This window comes from Marmota monax, unplaced genomic scaffold (assembly GCF_021218885.2).
Source record: "Marmota monax isolate L192 unplaced genomic scaffold, Marmota_monax_Labrador192_F-V1.1 WCK01_AAM20220418_F8-fsc00023, whole genome shotgun sequence".
In the NCBI taxonomy this organism is placed as follows: domain Eukaryota; kingdom Metazoa; phylum Chordata; class Mammalia; order Rodentia; family Sciuridae; genus Marmota; species Marmota monax.
This window is the reverse complement of record NW_026692907.1, coordinates 999,810-1,024,283: the sequence shown is the minus strand read 5'-3', so window position 1 is coordinate 1,024,283 and position 24,474 is coordinate 999,810. Positions and strand designations below refer to the sequence as shown.

At 40.1% G+C, this 24,474-nt stretch overlaps 1 protein-coding gene and 1 long non-coding RNA gene across 2 annotated transcripts in view; one reads left to right on the top strand and one right to left on the bottom strand.

The window, feature by feature from the left end:
• The first annotated feature begins 771 nt into the window (after positions 1-771).
• Positions 772-24,474, top strand: part of Rab3b (RAB3B, member RAS oncogene family) — a 60,066-nt gene continuing 36,363 nt past the window's right edge. The window contains exons 1-2 of the mRNA XM_058581451.1: positions 772-968; positions 10,876-11,103. Of these exons, the coding sequence (XP_058437434.1) occupies positions 10,876-11,103 (228 nt within the window). The 5' untranslated portion in view covers positions 772-968. The remainder of the gene's footprint in view (positions 969-10,875; positions 11,104-24,474) is intronic.
• LOC131424419 (uncharacterized) overlaps positions 3,366-24,474 on the bottom strand; it is a 116,382-nt gene continuing 95,273 nt past the window's right edge. The window contains exons 2-4 of the long non-coding RNA XR_009227378.1: positions 11,766-11,887; positions 9,424-9,649; positions 3,366-3,555 (exon numbers count right to left, since the gene is read on the bottom strand). This is a non-coding gene — a long non-coding RNA (uncharacterized LOC131424419). The remainder of the gene's footprint in view (positions 3,556-9,423; positions 9,650-11,765; positions 11,888-24,474) is intronic.

Here is a 24,474-nt window from a genome sequence, read left to right as displayed (position 1 = left end):
AGTGACATTTAAAAAGGTTACTCAGGGGGCTTGGATTGTGGCTCAGTGGTAGAGCTCTTGCCTAGCACATGTGAGGCACTAGGTTCTATCCTCAGTATTATAAATAAATAAATAAATGTATTGTATTCATCTACAACTAAAATTAATAATAGTAATAAAAATTTTACAAAAAGTTTACTCAGGCCACTGATGTAGAGGAGGTATTGGAGAGCAGAATTAGGAATAACAAAGCTGTTGCTTTAGTCCAGGCAAGAAGTAATGAATCCTGAATCAGAGAATGGGCAGTAGGAATCAAGAGGAAGAGTAAGGATATACTAAAGCCAGGAGGGGTGGGCTTGGAAGCTGCTAGCTTGGAAGAATGAAAAGATGGGAGGCCAGCTGGGTCTACCCGGACTGCAGAGCAAGTGAAGGAATGTATCAAATTGAGGACGATACCCAGATTTCTGGCTTAGTTTCTACTTGTAGTCCGCCATTAAGGTTCTGCCTCTCTCCCTCTCTGGGCTTTTGTGAGAAAGGAGCGATGTAACTCGCAAGAAAGTTATTTGAAAAAAGGAAAGCTCAGTGCCTATCATCATCTACTTTATCATCAAAGCTCTCTGGTCACCCAGTAGATTTTCTGTGGAGCAAGATGTGAGAATTAAGGTAAATCACAATAGCCACCCAAATATGGGGGAGCTGTGGGCCCCCAAGATACCTTGGATTCCCAACACCTGCCAGGAGCTAGGGGCGGGGCGAACACGGACTCCGCCCCTGGGCGGGGACTGGACTCAGCGGGAGCTGAACCCAGCTGGAGCCTGAGTGAGCCTCAGTCCTCATCCGCTGAGGTGGGGACCAGATCCGTCCGTCTCGCTCCACCCGGCTCCACCCTGCCAGGCTCCCCAGATCCCGCAGCAACCCTCCTGCCGCCACGTGGGACCGTCCGGCTGCGCAGTCCGTGACCCAGTACCTCGTCCACCTCGTAGTCCGAGGTAAGGGGCGCGGCCCCAGCATCCAGCCGGCGAGGAAAAGTGAACGAGTGCTGAGAGCTAGCGCTGGGCAGCCGAGGGGACACCGAAAAGAAGGGCTGGGGGAGGCCGTTAGAGAGGGACGCCGAGACAAGGAGGAGGCACTGGCCTTGGCAGGGGGCGTTGAGGGGCTCTCCCTGAAAGGTAGGGGCCTCCCGGGGAGCTCCAAGGGCAGAGGGCAAAAAAGCGTGCCCCGCATGGGGGGAAAGATGAGCTGCAACTGAAGGGCAGCGGGATTGCTGGGGAAACTGGGGAGGGGGGCGTTGGCGGCTCGGGGTAGAGCGGGGAGGGTTAGTGCGGAAAGAGGGAGCCCGGGAGCCGAGGAGCTAGGGCAGGAGGAGGCGTGGAGGCGAAGAGGGGAGGGGAGGGGAATGGATGAGGAGTGAGGTGCTGAGAGGAAGGGGCGCTGAGCAGGCGAGGGTGTCAGGTCCGAGAGAGGGTCAGCGGACAGGAGGTGTGAGTATGAATAGCTACTAAAGGAGGGAGCGCAAAGCTGGAACCCAGTTGGTACCCCAGAAGGGGTCGCGGTGAATGCAGGGCGAGGGGTGGGGCTTGGAAGCTGCTAGCTTGGAAGAATGAAAAGGTGGGAGGCCAGCTGGGTCTACCCTGACTGCAGAGCAAGGGCGCGGAAGCTGGAGGAGGGAGTGGGCATGGTTCTAGATGTGGGCAGGGGGCGCCTGGGTTCTAGTCAGGAGTCGGGGCGGGGAGACGCCGGAATAGAGCAGGGTCTGGAGGCTGGAGGTGGAAGAAAGGTGAGCGAACTTGGAGAATTTGGGGTGGTGGGGGCACTGGGTCAGGTTGGGGAGGAGACCAGGTGTGGGTTGTGGTGTGTTGGGGGAAGTAATGCGAACAGTGAAGCCTAGGTGCTAGGATTCTCAGAAGACTGAGAGGGGTTGGGGCGGGGGGGACTAGCACTGGACCAGATTACATTGCCACCTGGGATCACTAACAAGAAGCAAATCGTGGACAGGAAAAATTCATCCATAGGCTTCCTCTGTTCTGGAGTCTAAGCGTGGAAGGGACTTTGGGGTGGACAGTGTGGCAACCTCTGGAAACTAAGAGAGGTGTATATGTGGGTGTGTGTGGGTTTCCATCCCAGCTTCCCAGAATCCAGATGTGCAGGGATGGAGGACAATAAAATGATTGGATATGAGTGTATGCGCTTAGGTACAGCACACATCTATTTTCTATGCTATAAACAGAGGAAGACAATGGAAGTTATGAAAGGCCCTCTCTGTGGTAATGGGAAGGGCTAGAATGGTGGTAGTCAGAGGCGAGGCCTTTTGGGAAGGCAGGTGGGTCAGGGAACCTCCTCATGAGGGATTTTAGCTAGTAGTGGAGTAGAGTGCATTCCTACTAGAGGATACAGTATAGGAAAAGGCAAAATCTAAAATGACCTCCAATCCAAGAAATAAATTTCCAGTTTCTTAAAGATTGTAATTAAAAAAAAAAAAAGAAGAAGCTATCAGTAACAGAATACTTAAGTTTGGAGCTCATGGGGGCTGGGGCTGTAGCTCAGCACTCAGAGTGCTTGCCTAGCATGCTGAGGCACTGGGTTCAATCCTCAACACCACATAAAAATAAACAAATAAAATAAAGGCATTCTGTCCATCTATAAGTACAAAAAAAAAAAAAAAAGTTTGGAGCTCATTAGGACATCTTCCCAGAATATGCACAGGGCCCGGCACATGCTAGGTGCTTGGTGAATGTTGACTGAATGAAGAATTGAGCTGAGGTGGTTTCTGCCTCAATTTCTTCATCTACCCCAAGGATTATGAGAAGCCAATAGGATATAATGGGTGAAAAGAGCTTTGTAAACTGTAAAGTACTTATAAATGTGATGTACACTGATGTTCCTTTTTTTTAATATGTCTTTTTTTTAAAGAGGGAGGGAGGGAGGGAGGGAGAGAGAGAGAGAGAGAGAGAGAGAGAGAGAGAGAATTTTTAATATTTATTTTTTAGTTTTCGGCGGACACAACATCTTTGTTTGTATGTGGTGCTGAGGATCCAACCCGGCAGCACGCATGCCAGGCCAGCACGCTACCGCTTGAGCCACATCTCCCACCCACACACTGATGTTCTTATGCAGGTGTGCCTCCATTCTGTCAGCAGTTACACACATGGCTATCTTTTTTTAAAGTTTTTAAAAATTTATTTTAATTAGGTATATATGACAGCAGAATGCATTTTGATTCATTGTACACAATTGCAGCACAACTTTTCTTTTATCTGATTGTATACAATGTAGCATTGCACCATATGTGCACTCATATATGTACCTAGGGTAATAATATCTATCACTTTCCACCATCTTTCCTGTCCCCATATTTCATCCCCTCCACTCCCTCCCCTTTGCCCAAAGTTTCTCCATTTTCCCCATGCCATCCCCCATTATGGATCAGCCTCTACTTAACGGAGAGAACATTCGGCCTTTGTTTTTTTCCCATTGGCTTACTTTGCTTAGCATGATATTTCCCATCTCCATCCATTTACTTGTAAATGCCAAAATTGTATTCTCTTTTATTGCTGAGTAATATTATCTTTTTCCAACCTGGAGAAGGAAGAAAATGAACATTTATCAAGCATCTGTTGTTGTGCAGATAAAATGCATTGAAAGTAACTAGTAGAATACTTGGCGGTTAGTAGGAGCTCAATATATGATAGCAATTATGATGGTGTTTCTATTGGCTATACAAGACCTGGGATAACAATGAGGAGGTGGGCTGGGCTAGGCTGGTGATGATGGGTTGGCAGTGGAAAATGAATTAAAGATTTAATTTTAAAAGAATATGCCTTTTGGGAGAATGGGCATATATATAGTAGAGGGAGGTTCACATTTGCCTAACTCCTTAGCCCCACTGATAAATGTTCTCTGAAGGAAGATAAGGAATTACATTTTTTGAACACCTGCTATATTCCATGTACTGTGCTAAATCACCTATATTACCTATATTCTTCCCCACATGCTTATTTTACAAAGGAGGAAACTGTTTCTTAGTCATGTAAAATTTCTTGCCCAGATCTCACCATTAATAAATGACAAAGCAGGAAATTATATCGACTTTGTTTGCTTTGGAACCCCAAACTATTTTCAGTACTTAGATGAGTTGCTATGAGAAAACATGAAGCACAGAGAAAAAAAAACCCAAAATTTCAAAGTGATTTATAAAGATCTCTCTTATGTACTAGTTTTAATTCTTACAAGAGTTTTGCCAGGAAGCCATTTTATTAACTTATTTTTTAGATGAGGAAACTGAGGCTCGGGACGTGATTTGCCTAAATTTACACAACTACTGAGAGTTCCAGGACTTAACCCAGGTCTCTTGGACTCAATCTCCCTGTCCGAGCTTTTGGCTCAATCAAAAAAGAATTCCCTTCTTTGCTATATTTATTGAGTTGATATCTTCTTGATGGATTTTAGGGGGATATCTCCCCCGCCTTTTTCCTGGCTGAAGTTGATTCTTACTTAGGTGTTTATTTCTGCTGCCTATGAGACTGAAAGGGACACTTGTTTTTTCACATCTTTTTTTGAGGAGCCATTTCTTTCCTTCCCCCAGCCTGGGATCAGGGATAACATACTTCCCAGATGATTCCTAGGCCTTCATTTGTATTGCTCATGGAGACAGTGAGCCACCCAGCTTTATCATTTTATGTGACTGTCACAAAAGAGAGGGAAGGTTTGATCAATCTTATCTTACAAATGCAGTTCTGCATGCACTACTGTGCAGTGACCTGTCTGCTCAGATCTGCCTCAGGCGGCTGCCTGCTGGGATGTTTTTTGCCTCTCTTCCAGATGTCTGTGTCCCCCTTGCCCCCCTCCTGAGAAGATCCCCCTTGGGGGCTTCTATTCTCACACCACCTACTGGGAAAGCTGTGCTGTGTGCACATAAGCAGATGTCGATGGCAGAGTGTGGCAAGTACGGAATGGTGTTGGGGACACTTCTCTACTCACCCTAAAATTGTTCTGGCTTTTATCTTCCTTAAGCCCTGTCAAATCTGGAAGACACCGGCTAACAGAAGTTCGGATCATGAACTGTGTGGCCTTAAACAATTTGCTTCTCTTTGTGGAGCCTCAATTTCATTTACCTACAAAATGATGCTAGGGGTTGGATCGGAACAGGAATTGAAACTATCTTTGACTCTCGCCATCACTCTCCACTCTCCACATCTGTTTCTACATAAGGCCACATGTATTTTCTCAGCATGGTGTATAAAGCAGTTACATTCATTCTCTTATTTAAAATTCACAGCAGCCTTGTGAAGTAGTTATTATTATTATTAGATGAGAACACTGAGTCTTAGAGTTTTAATGACCTGCCCAATTTCATACACTGAGTTACTATGAAAGCTGGCACAAATAGCCAGGGTTTTTGTTATGATAAACCTGTCACTTCAGTATCCTTCTAATTCTAGCAGTTTAAGAGTATAAAACTGGCTTCATCAGATAAAATGAAAACATTTATATTGGTAATCTGGCACATGAAAAATAATTAATGTTTATTGAAAGAAGTATCATCTTCTAAAGATATAGGTCCAGTGTTGGTGTCCCCATGATAGATAAAACTCCTTTCAATCCAGAAAGAGAAGCAGTTAGTTTGTTGTAAAACAGCACCCAAATAATGAAGCCCAGATGAGAGAGAGGCAGTTGAACAAAATTTGACAGCAAATGTGAATAAAAGGGGCTAGTGAAGTAATAATTTTAGAGTACCTCCTATAGGCCAATAAACGCTCAGATTGTTTACATATAGTAGTGCTTACTATATTTGTACCATTGCTCCATGAAGTAGGTGGCAATTTCCTATTTTAAGGTAATAATGCTCTGACTTAGTGAGTCAATACGACTTGCTTAAGAATTCAACTGATGGGTAGAGCAGAAATTTAAAACTTTCCCATAACACTGCAGGGTACCGAGTCTAGTCTCAGCCATTTGCTATGAGACTTGGGTGAATCTTCTTAATTCAAATGGGAATAATCCTTGTCCTTTCAACTTTATTTCCCAGGTTTAGAGGATAAAATAAGATAAAGGACATGAAATTAAAATGAAAATCAAAGCTGTGTTTTAGTGAAGTTGCCCTTTGACCACTTTTTGAGGAAATAATTAGGAAAGTGAACAAAGGTTTATGCAAAGAAATGTTCACTTCAGGGTTGGGGCTGTAGCTCAGTAGTACAGTACTTGCCTAGCATGTGAGGCACTGGGTTCGATCCTCAGCACCACATAAAAATAAATTTAAAGAAAGGTATTCAGTCCATCTACAACTTAAATAATTAAAAAAAGAGAGAAATGTTCACTTCAATTTAATATATAATAATTAAGAATAGAAACACAACTTAAACCGAAAAGCAACTCTCAAAGAGAATGACAACATTAAAGAACTGGTCGTAGGAAATGATTTTATGAAGAATTTTTAAAGTCTTAGTACTTTTTAAATTATTAAATACTTTTTTTTCCCATACGATTTTATTTTTTTTTTTTAGTCATACATGACTAAATTATTAAGTACTTTTAAAATTTAAATACTTTTGCCAAATGATAGCATACCATACATTCTGGTCTATACTTTCTGTGCAGATGATCTCAGCTATTAAAATATGCATAGAAATTATAGACTAGAATGTATGGTATGCTATCATTTACATATAAATAAAAAGTATATTTTTCTATGCTTGTATATGCAAAAAATTTCTCTGAAGGAGATATAAATTGGTAACATGTGCCTCCGGGGAGGGAAACTGGAAGTTGGGAACCAGGATGGAAGCAACACTTACTTTTCAGTATAAGATTTTAGGTTCCATATTACTTATTTTTTTTATGTTAAAAAGTAAGAAAATAATGCAAATTACAGATGATGAAAAATAATATAGTAAATAATGAAAAGTTGATGAATTACCTTCAATGAGTGTGCATTGCCTTTTAAATTAATGAATAAGATATAGTTCTTGGCTGGGGCTGTAGCTCAGTGGTAGAATGCTTATTTAGCACGTGTGAGGCACAGGGTTCAATCCTCAGCACCACACAAAATAAATAAATAAAGATATTGTGTCCATCTACAATTAAAAAAAATTTAAGAAGATATAATTTTAAAAATAGGCATGTATGGTGGTACAAGCATTTTTTTTTGAATGAATACATATTGAAAGAAATATACTATTTTTTTTTAAGAGAGAGAGAGAAGAAAGAGAGACAGAGAGAGAGAGAATTTTTTTAAATTTATTTTTCAGTTTTCGGTGGACACAACATCTTTATTTTCTTTTTATGTGGTGCTGAGGATCGAACCCAGCGCCCTGCGCGCATGCCAGGCGAGCGCGTTACTGCTTGAGCCACATCCCCAGCCCCTAAAATTTTAATAGTAGTCATTTTTGGGTAAGTGAGATATTAGATAATTTAAAATTTTATCTTTTATACATTTGCATAAATTTCAAATTTTTTATAATGAATATGTACTTTCATAGCAGAAATTTTCTTTTGTAAACAAAGACAAAGAAAGACGAATGGAGCAGAGTGAAAGATGGTATCATGTCATTGTGGTGGCTTCCCTTCTGTTAGGTAGAAAAAACAATTCTTTTAAATCACCAGTTCTTTTTTTGTTTTGTTTTGTTTTGGGGGCATACCAGGGATTGAACTCAGGGGCACTTGGCCACTGAGCCACATCCTCAGCCCTATTTTGTATTTTATTTAGAGACAGGGTCTCACTGAGTTGGTTAGTGTCTTGCTTTTGCTGAGGCTAACTTTGAACTTGAGATCCTCTTGCCTCAGCCTCCTGAGCCACTGGGATTACAGGTGTGTGCCCCCTCACAGGCTTGAATCATCAATTCTTGAAATAGGCTTTGTATCTTGTATTATGACAAACTGAAAAGTGAAGTCTGTGAGACAGTTTAAACAGCCAATTGCACTCTCCTTTCCAACCTCACTTTCTTCTTTCATGTAAATGATATTATGTCTAGCTGAATGTGGTAGTGCATGCCTGTGAGACAGGATGGCGATGTCAAGGGCAGCCTGGGCAATTTAGTGAGGTCTTGTCTCCACAAAAAAAAAAATTAAAAGAGGTGGTAGAGCACCCCTGGGTTCAATCTCTAGCACTGGGGTGGGGGGGGAAATGCTGTTATCCTACTACAGGGACACAGCCACATCAATGTTTATAGCAGCACAATTCACAATAGGTAAATTGTGGAACCAACCTAGATGCACTTCAGTAGATGAATGGATAAAGAAAATGTGGCATATATACACAATGGAATATTACTCAGCAATAAGAGAGAATAAAATCACGACATTTGCAAGTAAATGGATGGAGTTGGAGAAGATAATGCTAAGTGAAAACCCAAAAACCAAATGTTGAATGTTTTTTCTGATAAAAGGAGGCTGATTCATAGTTGGGAAGGGAGGGGGAGCATGGGAGGAATAGAGGAATTATGAATAGGACAAAGGGGTGGAGGGGAAGGGAGGGGGCATGGGGTTAGAAATTATGGTGGAATAAGATGGACATCGTTATCCAAAGTACCTGTATGAAGACACGAATGGTGTGAGTATACTTGTATACAACCAGAGATATGAAAAATTGTGCTCTATATGTGTAATATATCATATATAACAAATTAGAATAAAAAAAAATTTTAAAAATGCTGTTGTGCCTAAGCCTCCAAGTATCCTGGACATGTTTTATACCTCTTGAGCCTTGTCATGGGACTGATGATACAGGGATGAAGCTGAGGGTCTTATATAAAGGCAGGAAGAACAGAGGGCACTGAAGACTAGTGGTGATATATTAAGAAAGTTTTTTTTTTTAAATATCAATTCTATATATGTGTCTCATTGTTCTTAAAGAGTGCTTTAAATTTGAGTATTGTGTGGTAGTATAATCCCAGTGACTTGGGAAGCTGAGGCAGGAGAATTCCTGCATTCAAAGTCAGGCTGGGCAACTTAGCAAGACCTATCTCAAAATAAAAATAAAAAGATCTGAGGATGTAGCTCAGGGGTAGAGGACCTGACTATTCTTGGGGTTTAATCCTTAGTACTGCAAAAAACAAAAACAACCTTCTATGTTCATCAGCTTCTTGTCTTTATAGTTTATCTGAGAGTTACATAAAGCCAAACTCAACAATCTCACTTCCTTTCTTTTTTTTGGGTGGGAGTTGTAGCTCAGTGGTAGAGCGCTTGCCTAGCACATGTGAGGCACTGGGTTTGATCCTCAGCACTACATAAAATCAATCAATCAATAAATAAATAAAGGTATTAAAAAAAAGGAACTACCAAAGACAATGATAACCTGAACACTTTCTCACATTAGAGGTACCTTCTACCATTCCCTGATTACTTACCCAGCCCGTTTGTACCTAGTGTTAAGCAAGAGGAGAGACTTAAGGTGGAGAAGTAGGGCACTTGGTGTTTCGAAGCTGTAGAAGAAGCAACTAAAGGACTCACATCAGGTAATAGGACCATTGGAAGGTTGGTGACTCAAAGTAGCCAACTGACCATAGGTCTCTCTTGCAGATGGCTTCAGTGAGCAGTGATAAAACTGGAGTCAAAGATGCCTCTGACCAGAATTTTGACTATATGTTCAAGCTGCTCATCATTGGCAGAAGCAGAGTTGGCAAGACCTCCTTCCTCTTCTGTTACACTGGATCATGGAGTTCAGATTCAAAGTGTTCTAAGAAAAGGAGAGAATGGTAGTAGGCCTAGCACATACTAATATTTGCTGAATGAATGAATGAGTGAATGAACAAATAAAAGATCAAGGCTTAGAAAGATTGGATTATAAGGACTTAAATTCACACAACTGTGGAATTTATCAGTTTATGAAGGTCATAATCATTGTTATCTCATTCAAGCCCTATAATAGCCTCGTGAGAAACGCAAGGGCAGAAATTGTTCTCCCCATTTCCTATATGAGGATATTGGGGCCCCAAAGTGATGAAGTGACTTTCATTAATTCAGCACATGTTTTTACTGAGTGCTGTTATGTGTGAGGATTTGTGCTAGAAGCCAGGCATGCAGAAATGGAGTATATTAAATCCCAGATGTTCAGTCTAAAAGAGGGGCCAGAAGAGTAAACAGTTCCAAAATGACAAAAGTACCATTAGAGTGTTGTGAGAACACAGGAGCAGGAGTCATATCTCTGCCATGCACAGGGAAGGTGACACTCTACCTGGACCTACAAGGATGAATAGGAGTTTATTAGGGGGAAAAATCATTCTAGGCAGAAGGAATCCACATACAAAGGGACGAAGGCTTACTGTGGAGTATTTGGAGTAAAGTGTAATTTAATATTAAGGTAGCACAGGTTGATGGGGAGAAGAATTGGGGAACAAAAGCTTAGAAAGTTGATTCTTTGGTTAGTTGGTTCTTCATTAATCTGAATGGTTTGGACTTGATATTTAGAGATGTGGGGAGCCATAAAAGCTTTTGAAACAGGGAATGATAACCCTATACTGAGCCCTGCCTCCTACAGGAGACTCTCCTTGACCACCATGTCTTCCCATTGGGTTAGGCTTCTTGTGGACTTTCTTAGTCAAGGTTTTATCACTTCCCTATAGTTGTTACTTCTGTTTCCCTGTTCTTTTATTCTAGTGTCTAGCCACCCAGAGATCCGCCACCATGTCTGATTCATATTTGTACTCCCCAAATCCAGCTAGGGCTTGCCTCAGATCAACATATTCAGTAAATATTTGCTGAATGGGATTGAAGGGGAGGAGTTGGGTTCCACCCTAGTCCTAAGACAACATTTGTGGCAGGTGCAACGATGGGGTGATTCTGTGTATTTCCTCTGTTAAGCTGGGGTGGAGAGTGTGTAAATGATAGTTGACCATTAGAAGGTTGGTGACTGAAAGTCACACTAGAGGTGTGTTCTCAAGTGACCATAGGTCTCTCTTGCAGATGGCTTCAGTGACTGACAGTAAAACTGGAGTCAAAGATGCCTCTGACCAGAATTTTGACTATATGTTCAAACTGCTCATCATCGGCAACAGCAGTGTTGGCAAGACCTCCTTCCTTTTCCGCTATGCTGATGACACTTTCACCCCGGCCTTTGTTAGCACTGTGGGCATCGACTTCAAGGTGAAGACAGTATATCGTCATGAGAAGCGAGTGAAGCTGCAGATCTGGGTGAGTCATGGGCATCTTGAGCAGTGCTGACCTGAGATATAACTAGTCTGCTAGTCTACAGGCTGGGAGGTGGAACCAGCTTGGAATCTTTAGATACTAACATCAAATGTTAATGTTGTTTTAGGTCTGACCCCTGGGCTTCCCCATGCTGGTTTTATGTAAGTTTGCTCTCCTCTGAGGGTTCATTTGTGTCTGATGCTTAGATGTTCAAGAGACTTTATCCTGACTATGTAAACAAGTGACTAAGAAACTAGGCTTTGGAGTTAGAAACTTGGGTTCAGTCAGATTCTATTTCTACTACTGAGTAGCCACAGAAACCTGACTAAATTATTTAACCTCTCTGGGTCATCCTTTCTTCTTTGGAAATTATAAGGGCATCTACACATAGGGCTGCTAGATGCTTAGTGTAGTTCCTGGAATACAGCAAATACACAATCAGTGTTAGTTACTGTATCAGTTATCTATTGATGCATAACAAATTATTTTAAAACTTGGTGGTATAAATAAACAATAATAATTTATTATCTCTTAGTTTCTGTGGGTCTAATATTTGGGAGTGGCTTGGGGTTTCTTGCGAAGTGTAGCCATATGCTGGCTTGCGTTTCAGTCATCTGGAGGACTGACTGTGTCTGGAGGATCCACTTCCAAGGTGGCTTACTCACATGTCTGGTGCAGACTGTTGGCAGGAAGCCTTACTTCTTCCCATTTGGCCCTCTTAGTATCTTCACAGAGCTGCTTAATCCTCTTCATTGCATGGTAACTGGCTTTCCCTAGAGTGAGCAATCTAAGAAAACAAAGAGGAAAGGGAAATGTCTCTCATGTAGCCTTAGAGTATTCTCTTGGTCATAGATTCAGTGTGGGAGGAAGTTACACAAAGGTTTAAATACTGGGAGAGAAAGATCATTTGGAACTATATTGGAAACTGGTCTCACAACCACTATTGTTGTTATTTACCAATGGTACTAATAAAGTTTATATATGCACACAATGTTCATTTATATACATGTGTACATGCTTTATTATATATATATTATATATACACACTTTATTTTATACACACACACACACAAACACTATTACATATATACAACTCCCGCTCATGTATATATTTTAAATTATATAATACTTACTCTCTCTATATATTTTGTATGGGGAATTGAATCCAGGGCACTTTACCACTTAGCTGCATCCCCAGCCCTTTTTACTTTTTATTTTGAGATAGGGTCTTACTGAGTAGCTTAGGACCTTGCTGAGGCTGGCCTTGAACTTGTGATCCTCCTGCTTTAGCTTTCTGAATTACTGGGATTACAGGTGTATGCTCCTGCACCTGGTAAAACTTGTGTGTGTGTGTGTGTGTATTTATTTAAAATTTTTACACATATGGAGCACAACTTTTCATTTCTCTGGTTGTATATGATGTAGAGTCACACCATTTGTGCAATCATACCCACACATCAGGGGTATAATGTCCATCTTATTCTACCCCCCCCCCCCACTTCCTCATGTATATATTTTAAATGATGTAATACCATATGGATCATATACTCATCAATGAATTTGCACTAGGGTTGGAATTTTGAAAATTTGTGAAGATATTCAAAACATATTGTTTATTATCTATTTTGCTTAGCAAATATATATATATATATATATATTGCATTGTACATTTATTTGGACAGTCTATATATAATATTTTTACAGATTGTCATAATCTCACAATTAACATTATGAGGCAGATACTGTTTTTATATACCCTGTTTTACAGAAAAAAACAGACAGTAACTTTCCTTAAGTCAGCCATACAAATGGAGCACAACTTTTGTATCCTCTAGCTAATGACAAGAAACTTCTGTGCATTATACAAGATATCCCTGACCTCCAATCGGCTGCCTATGTCCTCTCCCGCAAATTTCTGATTTGAACTCAGATCTTCTGATTATAAATTATATGTTCTTTTCTCTACATTGCACATCTGAGGTCTTATAGAGGCCTTATTTCAATTTATGATAATATTTAATGTTAACTTATAGAGATAAGTGTTCATTTTGTTCATTTAAAGGCACTGAGGAATCATAAATCATTAGAAATGAGAGAAGCTATACAGGTTGTCTAGTTGATTGATTATCAAAGTGTGGTTTCTAGACCATCTATATGAGCAACAGTTAGGGATTTGTTGGAAATGCAAATTCTTAGACCCCATCTCAGATCCACTGAATCTGAAACGCTGGGAGTGGAACCCAACAATCTGTGGTATAAGAAGTCTTCCAGGTGGTTTTAAGGCAGGCTAAAATTGTGGAACACTGATCTAGTTTAACTCTCTTATGGTGAGAGTAAACATGCATGTATTAAAAGCACCTCTTAGTGCCTAGTGCAATCACTTGTGTTATCTGATGTCATCTTTGCAGCCAATCACAGAGAGGGGTGAGGGCACCTAGTATTTAGGGTATGGTGAGCAATAGAGTGAAACTGAATCAAGGCTGAGAAAGAGCAGGGAAGGGATGTTGAGAGAGAAATTTGCTGGAGAGGACATAGGCAGCCGATTGGAGGTCAGGGAAATCTTGTATAATGTACAGAAGATTCTTGCCATTAGCTAGAGGGTACAAGCCTGAAGACTTCTTTGGGATCTGAAGAAATTATTAGAGCTTATTTTTTAATCTATAAATACAAAATAAATTAATGTTTTACTAACATTTACTTTGAGGATTGATTGGCACAGACATCTTTGTTTGATCCCTGTATCAAATATATCCTACTCTGGAAAAAGCTTGTTGTAGGAGGCATTCAGCCCTTTCAAGGGGTTGGCAGCAGTGACTTCCTTGCTCTGTTTTTTTCATTTTTAGCCTGTTGTGAGCTTGGCAGTTTTCCTGTACCTGGTTAAGTGGATTTATTGATAATACTATTTAGTTTTAACTAAATGAAATCTAGTTATGTGGCCTTTAAAGAGTCCTGTAAAGAAATCTCTGAAGACAGTACCAAGTATAGTAAACCCAAGTGAGCACAAGAAAATGGCTGAAGTGATGTTCTGTGATTCCAGCACAAGTTCATTTTCAGTTTACATTTCGAGGTAAAATCAATAAAGATCTAATTAGATATGACTTAGTTGCTTTGCTTAAAAAACATTGCTTTGCTTAAAAAAATTATCAAAGGGTTTTTATATGTGTGTATGTGCTTTTACAGGGCAAAATTTGTTTTTTGTGCTGTTCATAAATACATTAAAATTTAAACTTTGAATATTCATATTGTTAATTTCATTTTTATATTTTTTAACATCTTTTGTGTACAAAAGTGGTACAGTGTACATAATATATGTAATCTAGTAATCATATATTATGTACACTGTACCTATATTTGTCTTACTTAATGACTTTTGAGAACTCTATCACAGGTATTGATTGAGGAGCCATTGAAGGGTTTTAACAAAATCAGTTTTGCATTTAAAAAAAAAAATCTCTGGCTTCAGATGAAACAACAACAACAAATTGTGGTTTGGATCCAAACTAATCAAATTGTATTTGTTAAATATGTATAGTTTTTAATATGTAAATTATATCTCATAAAATTACTTAAAAATTAACCAACTAATTTAATTCAATATTGACAGGGGGAGAGAGAGAGAGAGAGAGAGAGAGAGAGAGAGAAATGCACCAGTGGTTTGTATACGTTATAAGGGCCTGAACTAAAGTACATCAGTCCGCTTGGGCTGCCATAACAAAATGCCATAGACTGATTGGCTTAAACTGCAGAAATTGTTTCCTTACACTCTGGAGACAAGAAGTCCAAGATCAAGGTGCCAGCAAGATTGCAGACAGTCACTTTTTCACTATGTGTCACATGACTTTTCCTCCACATGTGGACCTAGGGGAGAGAGTGTACGATCTCCTCAGTGTCTCTCCTTACAGTGACACTAATCCTATTGGATCAGGGTCTCACCCTTATAACCTCATTTAACCTTAATAACTTTCTTATAGGCCTTGTTTCCAAATATAGCCACACTGGGAGTTAAGGCTCCAACACCTGAATTTTGGAAAGATACAAACATTCAATCCATAACACTAAGACAGTGACAAAGTGACCTAAGGGATGGAAATGAGTACAGAGATTAGAGATTTAGGACCAGAATTTACCAAATTTGATAATCAATTTGTTGTAAAGGGAGAAACTGATACATATTTAACGTATACAATTTGATTAGTTTGGATCCAAACCACAATTTGTTGCTGTTGTTCTGTGTGTGTGCCTCAATTTCATCTCTCCTTCATCTGAAGCCAGAGGTTTTTTTTTTAAATGCAAAACTGATTTTGTTAAAACCCTTCAATGGCTCTCCAATATCTGTGATAGAATTCTCTAAACTTTTTACACAAAAGTTATGTGATTTTTTTTTTCAAACTGTAAGCTCTGATAAATCACTTGGCTTCTATGAATACATATCTCTGACTGTAAAATTCTCCCAGGCTTGCTGAGAGGGACTAATGTGGAGCCATAGTATTGTGTCTGGCATATATCAGGAATGCAAGAAATTTTAGATTCCTTCTTTCTCTATCTCCTAGTCTACATGTAAAAGGTGACGGGGTCCCCTCCCAAGGTTTTTCATCTGTGATTCCAAAAGTACTGGAACAACACCTAGTACTCACTAGCCACATATGAAGTATCCATTCAGTGCTTCCAGGCCTTTTGAGCTCTCCCAGGGGATTTTGGAAATCTGTTATTAGTGTGGAAGATGGAGAGGGGAGAAGGGGAGGTTATGAGCATCAGTGAGAAGGACCACCCACAATAGGAGTTTCTGCATCTTTAGGGGATATTGAATGATGAAGGCATTGGGAGTGTCTTGTTCCCTGGGATCCTTACCACATAGGCCTCTGTGAACCTCCTTGGTTTCCTGAGAGGTTAATTATTGTGAATCAGAAAAGAAAATCTTACTGGAGAGGTGGGGCTAGGGGAAAAGTCTCATTAATAGGGAGCGAGAGCATGCTTAAGTGTGAGGGGAAGGAGACTTAGTAACTTCACAGCAACAGACCCAGCTAGAGGCCACTTACTGCTGGGTGCTGGTTGCCAGGCAACCCCTGAAGACCTGTGGAAAGAGACAAGCAGGAGGGGCTTCCACCACTTCCACGTGGGACCCATCACAGATGCTGGCAGGTTCGGTGTGGGTCGGGGAAAATATTTACAGCTTTGTGGGAAGACTGAACTAACCTGGGACTCTGGAGTCTCAGATTCTAGTCCTGTCTCTACCCTGCAGTGGTTGTGTGATGTGGAGTTATCTGGAGTGACCCTTCCCCATTCCTTGCTGTCCTCACCTCATGGGTTGTTGTGAAATTAAGTGGGGGAAATGGAAGGGAAAGCCCATGGAGAGCTATGAAATCTTATAAGAACTGTGGGTATTTTCAGCCATGTGAATTCTTCTGTGTGTTTTTTAAACCACTTGTTGTGTCTTTCACACATTCCCTCAGACCCTGGGAAGTGGAGATGAGGTCAGATCTGTCAAGTTATCTATGCGGAGCCAAGTGGAAAATGTCATCATTTCATTTATTCAGTAGACATTTATCTGGTACTTGCACTGTGCCAGTCATTGGCTGGGGTGGGGATAAATCCTTCCTGCTCACATGCTTTGCACCCCAGTGGAGAGATAGGCACTAAGTACATGAATGAAAAGAATCTCATTTCTTCTGTGGTATGGGTCCTGAAGGAAAGGACAGATCTTTTTCATCCTCAGGCACTGGGACTCAGAGCTTAGGAATTACTGAACTGTGACTTAGATCTCATCCCCAGGCTTGTAACTGGGGTTCCTGCTCAGCTCTATTCACATTTTAAAAGACTAACTTAGCTGATGACCTTCACTACAACAGTTTACTCTAGGCCTGATCCCTGCCACTGGGATGGTCCAGTGACAGGGGCAGCCATCATGGAAAGACAAAATCTCTTCTTTTCTACTCCCACTAGTGAAGCTTTTTTGGTGGCCTGCATGTCAAAGACTTTAAAGACAGGAATGTGTCTGGGGTTACTTGTATAAAGACCAGAAATGCATTGGCTAGCCTTTCCAACAAGCTTGTATTGTCGATTCAAAAACTCAAGAACTCTATCTTTTTTCTTAATCTGCCCCACTCCCCACCCCCTGTACTTGGCTATTGAAGCATAGGCCTCCAGCAGGCCAGGCAAATGCTCTACCACTGAGATATATCCTGAGCTCAAGAACTCTGTCTTTGTGAAGGACATACAGGTCACTGTCCTTGATCCTGGGCCTACCTTGGATTGCTGTTTTTCTTCCTCTTTCTTTTCAAGTCTCTCCTCTGAAACCCTCAGTGACCATGGCAATTGCATACACCTCTATTATTCCACTTGCTTTGCTATGTTGGCAATGATTTAAAAGAGATAATGCGGGCTCCGGATGTGGCTCAGCGGTAGAGCGCTTGCCTAGTACATGCGGGTCCTGGGTTCGATCCTCAGCACATAAAAATGAATAAATAAAATAAAGGTAAAAAAGAAAAAGAAACAAAAAGAGATAATGCAGGGTTGGGGATTTAGCTCAGTGGCAGAGCACTTGCCTAGCATGTGCAAGGCCTGAGTTTGGTCCTCAGCCACCAACATGGTACCTTAAATGCTGAACAAATAATAGTTTTTATTGAGATTCTAGGGGGATCAATAAATGGCCTTCCTTTTCTTCCCTACCTAAGTTTGGAACCAATTTAGAGATAGATGTGGGAGTCAGAGAGGAAGTCTCATTACTCATCAAAAGTAGGATAAGGATGGGTGCCGTGGCATGCGCCTGTAATTCCAGTGGCTGGGGAGTCTGAGGCAGGAGGATTGTGAGTTCAAAGACAGTCTCAGCAAAAGCATGTCCCTAAGCAACTCAGTGAGACCCTGTCTCTAAATAAAATACAAAATAGGGCGGGGGATGTGGCTTACTGGTCCAGTGCCCCTGAGTTCAATCCCTGGTACCAAAAACAAACAAACAAGCTAAGATGAAATGCATGACTAAAGTGGTTTGGGCAAGTGGGGCTTGCTAATAATACCTTATCCTGGAATCAGCACAAACTCATCCACAGGCCAGTGTGGACTCCTTCTGCTACCTTTAGGAAGGTGAGCTCTAGCGACCCGAACCTAAACTGGAGATCTAGATAGAGGCCAGTGGACAACATAGAACAGTCTGAAGGCTGAGCAGGGTTACTGGGACTCTGACATGTTCCTATGGCTCCTGGAGTACGGAGACAGTTTCTGAGTACATCATCCTTTGCTCAGCTCTTGTGATAATCAGAATTGATTTTTCTAGGCAGCAAGTTTCCTGGTGTGGCTGCAGAGACATGCTGACACTTTCATCTCCCCAAAGCCTGTAGGAGCCAGCTGCTGGAAAAGGTTTAATCTGATTTTAAAAATCACAACAAAGACTATGGGAAGTCAAATCAGAATTGCAGGCATAGTCTGTCTTGGTAATTTGTAAATGAATTAACCAGTAATTCTGATTGGCTATTCAATGAGGCCCACCACCCACTTCCAACCATTCAAATTGGTGTGGGTGGAAAAGAAATAACCTAGAAGCCCTTTGAACATTCGTTCATTCAAAAAAACATGTCATGCACATAGTATGTGCCAAGTTCTATGATAAAAGGGCACATAAACAACTACAATATGATATAAATGATATAATAAAGAGATGAAGAAAGTATTATAGGAATATGGAGCAGAACAGTTACTTCCACCTGGAAAAATCATTGAAGGTTTCATAAAGGAGGGTACATTTGAGCTGGGTCTTAACAAATAAATACAAGTTTTTCAGCTCAATATAGGGAAAAGGCCTTATAGACAAAAGAAAAGGCATTTGCAAAAGCATATTTGCTTTTGAGGACCTTTTAAGTGCCTGGCTGTGCTAAGCTCTGCAGGGATTGGTGAAATAACATCCCTTCTTCTAAGGAGCACTCAATGTAGGCAATGGGAATACACCATGTATACAAATATTGATACATTTTAGGCACTGAGCAGTGGAATGACATGGTCTGATGTAGGTTTTTTTTTAATATTTATTTTTTAGTTGTAGTTGGACACAATATCTTTATTTTATTTATTTATTTTTACGTGGTGCTGAGGATAGAACCCAGTGCCTCATGCATGCTAGGCAAGCACTCTACCACTGAGCCGCAACCCCAGCCCCCTGATGTAGCTTTTTTTTTTTTTAATATATTTCTTTAACACCTTTATTTCACTTGTTTATTTTTTTTATGTGGTGCTGAGGATAGATCCCAGTGCCTCATGCATGCTAGGCAAGCACTCTACCACTGAGCCGCAACCCCAGCCCCCTGATGTAGCTTTTTTTTTTTTTAATATATTTCTTTAACACCTTTATTTCACTTGTTTATTTTTTTTATGTGGTGCTGAGGATCGAACCCAGGGTCTCGCACATGCGAGGCATATGCTCTACCGCTGAGCCACAACCCCAGTGGCCCCTGATGTAGCTTTTAAATAAACTTTTTATCTGAATAATTTTAAATTTATAGAAAAATTGCAATGATAGTACAGAGAAATTCCATATATCCTTTACTTATATATCCCATTTTGTGTAATGTTAACATATTACAAAACCATGGTACATTTGTCAAAACTAAGAGACTGTTATTGACATAATATGATTGATTAAACTAAGAACTTTATTCAGATTTCAGTATTTTTTTACTATATCCTTTTTACTATTCCATGATCCAACCTAAGCTACTACATTGCATTTAAAACACTTTGACATATAATTTATATCCCATAAAACTGTACTCTTTTAAAGTATACAGTTCACTGATTTTTAGTATAGTCACAAAATGTGCAATATTACACTACTTACATCTTAATATTTAACAGGGTTTCTCTGAGACAGTGTTATGTCTGTTTCAATAATAAATTATGAAGAGCAAAGGGCAGAAGTAGGTAGAACCTGTCAGGATTTGCAACAGTGGAGATTAGGAATGATGGTTTCTTCAACAAGGGGGATAGTGGCTATGGTAGGGAAAATAGTTAGATTCTATTCTATTTATATGTCAAAAATATTGCTGACAGGATTTGAATTGGATGAAGTGGGAGAGTGAACAGGAGGGGTCAAAAGGTTGATGTGAGAGACTGGAAGGTTATAGCCCAGAGATGAAGAATACTGTAGGGAAAACAGGATTGGGGAGACAAATGAAGACTCTGTTTGGTCATGTTATATTGAAGACAGCTGTTAGATAACCAAGAACAGACACAGAATATGCAATTGAATGAATGAGTCTACAGGTCAGGGTAAAGGACCTGACTGCAAATATAAATTAGCAAGTCATCATATGTAGATGGTATTTTAAAAATTGTTTTAGTTGTTGATAGAACTTTATTTTTATTGATTTATATGTGGTGGTGAGAAATAACCCAGTACCTCACAGGTTCTAGGTAAGTGCTCTACCACTGAGCCACCATGCCAGCCCTGTAGATGGTATTTTAAACCATGAAATTTGTGAGGCGCTGAGTTCAAGTCACAGTATCAAAAATAAGTAAATAGAGGCTGGAGTTGTAGCTCAGCGGTAGAGTGTTTGCCTCGTACATGTGAGGCACTGGGTTCAATTCCCAGCACCACATATAAATAAGCAAATAAAATAAAGGTCCATTAACAACTAAAAAAAAACATTAAAAAAATAAGTATATAGGGGCTGAGATTGTAGCTCAGTGGTAGAGCTTGATAGTGGTAGGTTTGATCTTTAGCATCATTTAAAAATAAATAAATAAGAAATAAAGTTTAGGGGTTGGGACAGTAGCTCAGTGACAGAGTGCTTGTCTAGCATGTGTGAGGCACTGGGTTCTATCCTCAACACCACATAGAAATAAACAAATAAAAACATTGTGTCCAGGGGCTGGGATTGTGGCTTAGTGGTAGAGCTCTCGCCTAGCACATTCGAGGCACTGGATTTGATCCTCAGCACCACATAAAAATAAATAAAATAAAATAAAGATATTGTGTCCAGTTACAACTAAAAAATAACTATTAAAAATTTAAAAAAGCAGTGTCCATTTACAACTACAAAAAGATTAAAAAAGAAAGAAAGTTTTAAAATAAAGAAATGTAAAAATAAAATAAAAAAGTAAATAAAAACCCCACAAGACTGAATAAGACCAATGAGGGAGAAAGTGAAGATGGAAGAAAGATTTTAAGGACTAAGCCCAGAGATATTCTGACATTGAGATGTTGGGAAAATGAGGAAGAATTGGCAAGAAGACAAAAAGGGTGATTGAAAAGAGAAAGTATAGTGTCCTGGCAGCTAAGTGAAGATGGTTTTACAAAGAAAGGGACCTCTGTATTGAATGTAGCTGACAGGTTATGAATATGAGGACCAAAAATTGACTACTGGATTTTGCAACATGGAGTACACTGGTAACCTTGATACAAGCTGTTTTGGTAAAGTGACAGGAATGAAAACCTGCTTAAGAGAGGGAGAAAAGAAATTGGAGACGTTAAGTAATTCATAGCATTTTCAAGGATTTTGCTGTAAAGAAAAGGAAACAATTGGGATAGCAAGGGAATTGAATTAGAAGAGTTTTTGTTTTTAAGCTGGGAAAAGTAACAGAATCTTTGTGTGCTAGTGAAACAATACAATGGGGATCAACAAATCAAAAAACCAATAAAGATACAAAAACACAAAACTGGTATGACATAGGAGAGAGAGGAGAATTCTTGGGACAGTATCTGGGAGCTGATGGGAGGGTGAGTCCTTGCTAAGAGCACATCCATGTCATCAGGAGAGAAAGCAGAGGGCTTGGGCACAGGTGTAGCTTCGGGTTACATGTACTGGTGGGAGTCCTCTTGGATACAATTTTCTGATGAAGGAGGAAACAAGGACATCAACTAAGAGTTAGGACAGAGGAGAAAGATTAGAGATTTGAAGAGAGAGAAGGCTGTCTTACAGGAAAGTGGGAGAGTGAATAGACTAGGGAAATATAATTTGATTGCTAATTAGCATTAAAGCTCTACTTGAAATTAGTGATCATAAGTTAGAATTCATAAGTTTGAAAAATGGTTGTGTTTTTCTCCAGCTACATTTTGCTTTGTGGATACATGCATAAAATAGGCAGAGATTGCTTTAATGAAGGTAAGTAAAGTACAAAAAAAGCAGTAGAGGGCCAAGGGAGTCAGAGGCATTTGTGGGGAAGTTATTGTCATGATTGACTGTAGGATTCAAGCTGAGCTGGGAAGGAGGTAAGGATCAGAGGGGTGAGGGCTGGTAAAGAGATGGTAGGGGATGAACACTATTGAAACAGAATCTCGGAGTGGGCTGGAGATCATAGTGGGCTGAGTGTGGGACACTTGAAATTACTTTTGGGAAAGTTGAGGTCCAGGGTATGACTGTGAGAGTGATGGATGAGGTGGGGTTAGAGATCAACATTTCTGGAGGAGAGAAGTTTAAGGAAATGAAAGTCCAAAAGGTTGAAAGGCTCATCTATATGGGTATTGAAATCATTCCCATCTCCAATTTCTCTTCTCCCTCTATATGGGTATTGAAATCACCAAAAAGTTATGGAGAAAGTAACAGTGAACCAGCAGCTGTGCACTTGACAGTAGGGGGATGAATGGGTGACATAATTTCATGATATGAGATTCAAAGCTGGAGGTATTTTGTTTTGTTTTGTTTTTTGAAAGGGGGAAGTGGTCTGGATACAGGGGTGAGAGGCTACAACATATATCCCATCTCCTGGCCTAGTGATTGAAGAGTGATGAGAAAGGAAGAAACCAGAAATTTGGAAGCTTTGGGGGAGCCATGTTCTCAGGGAGAGGTAGGTTTCATTTACAATAAGATAGGGAAAGGAACATTCAATGAGATTGATAAAAAGATTTTTTCTGATAACTGATTTTTAGAAGGCACAGGGAATTTTTTGAATGGGGAGGGGAGGAGATAAGTTTAGAAAAGATGATGAACTGAGCCATATGGGAATCAGAGTACAGTAATTGGGGATGGTCTGGGAAAGTTGGACTTGTTCCTATAATTTTTAAAAAAATTTTTATTATTAGTTGTTCAAAACATTACATAGTTCTTGACATATCATATTTCATACATTTGATTCAAGTGGGTTGTTCCCATAATTTTTAAAAATTAATTTTATTTGTTTTTCTTGCCATGATTGACATGAGCAGAGGAACAAAGGTCAATGAAACAATTATAATAAAGACAGATGGACCCAGGACAGACAGACAGTGGTTGTGTGTTGGGTATGGGAGGATCCTTGCTTCTTTTTTTTTTAATTTTTATTTTTTTTAAGTTATAGTTGGACACAATACCCTTATTTTATTTATTTAATTTTTTGTGATACTGAAGATCGAACCCAGTGCCTCACACGTGCTAGGCAAGCGCTCTACCTCTGAGCCACAAGCCCAGCTCCTCTTGCTTCTTTTTGATCCCTGTTTTTAGAGGCCCAGAGACTGGATGGAGGGGGAGGGGGTGCTATTCTTATTCTGAATGCCACTTTATACATTAGTAATTATTGGGACAATGAAAAACAGCTACCATTTATGTAAATAAGGCTAGTAATCCTTCCCCTAGGGCTGATGTGAACTGGCAGTCACAGGGATGTCATGCCAGCACTGTGTCAGTGTTTCTATCAACTCATATCATCCTCAAAATAAACCTGTGAGCTAGGTATTGTTATTACACCTATTTTGCAGATAAGTAAACTGAGGTCCAGAGGAGTTAGGTTACTTACTCAAGTTCACACAAATAGTAAATATCAGAGTCCAAATTTGAATCAAGTTCTCTCTGACTTCAAAATCCTGGTATGCCTATGCCCTCTCCCCTTCTTCTCCTTGTTATATTTTCACATGGAGTATGGACTTTGGTAAAGCACACACTAAATGGTGAAAATGTTAAACATTATATTTATATAGTAGCAACTATATATTTTTCAGATGTTTTATCTCCTTTTTTATCTCAATGTATGGTACACAGAACAGATGAGGATACAGACTCAGAAAAGTTGAGACTTGACCAAATCATACAGACTAGTAAATGGCACAGCTGGGCTTCAAAATTAGAGCTTTCTACTGTGTTCTTATCACACCCAATTGCCTTCACCATTCTTTCTAATGCGCTGTGATACTCTGTGGACCTCACAGGAAATTAAGAGTCAACACCATAGCTAAAAATTGTAATCTCCAAGCAAACATTCTTGAAAAGGGACACATCTGTTGTAAACTATTACCTGTTAGCTTTCCAGACTCCCCTCCCTTTCTATCAACTCTCCTGTCTCTCTAGCCCCCATGACTTCATAAGTGATTCTAATAAGCATCCCAGGTTGAGCAACACCGGTGTATAGATATATAATTAAGTGAGCTGACACTTAATGTAATTGTCTCTTAGGATCTGCCACACACTGTGGCCCAGGATG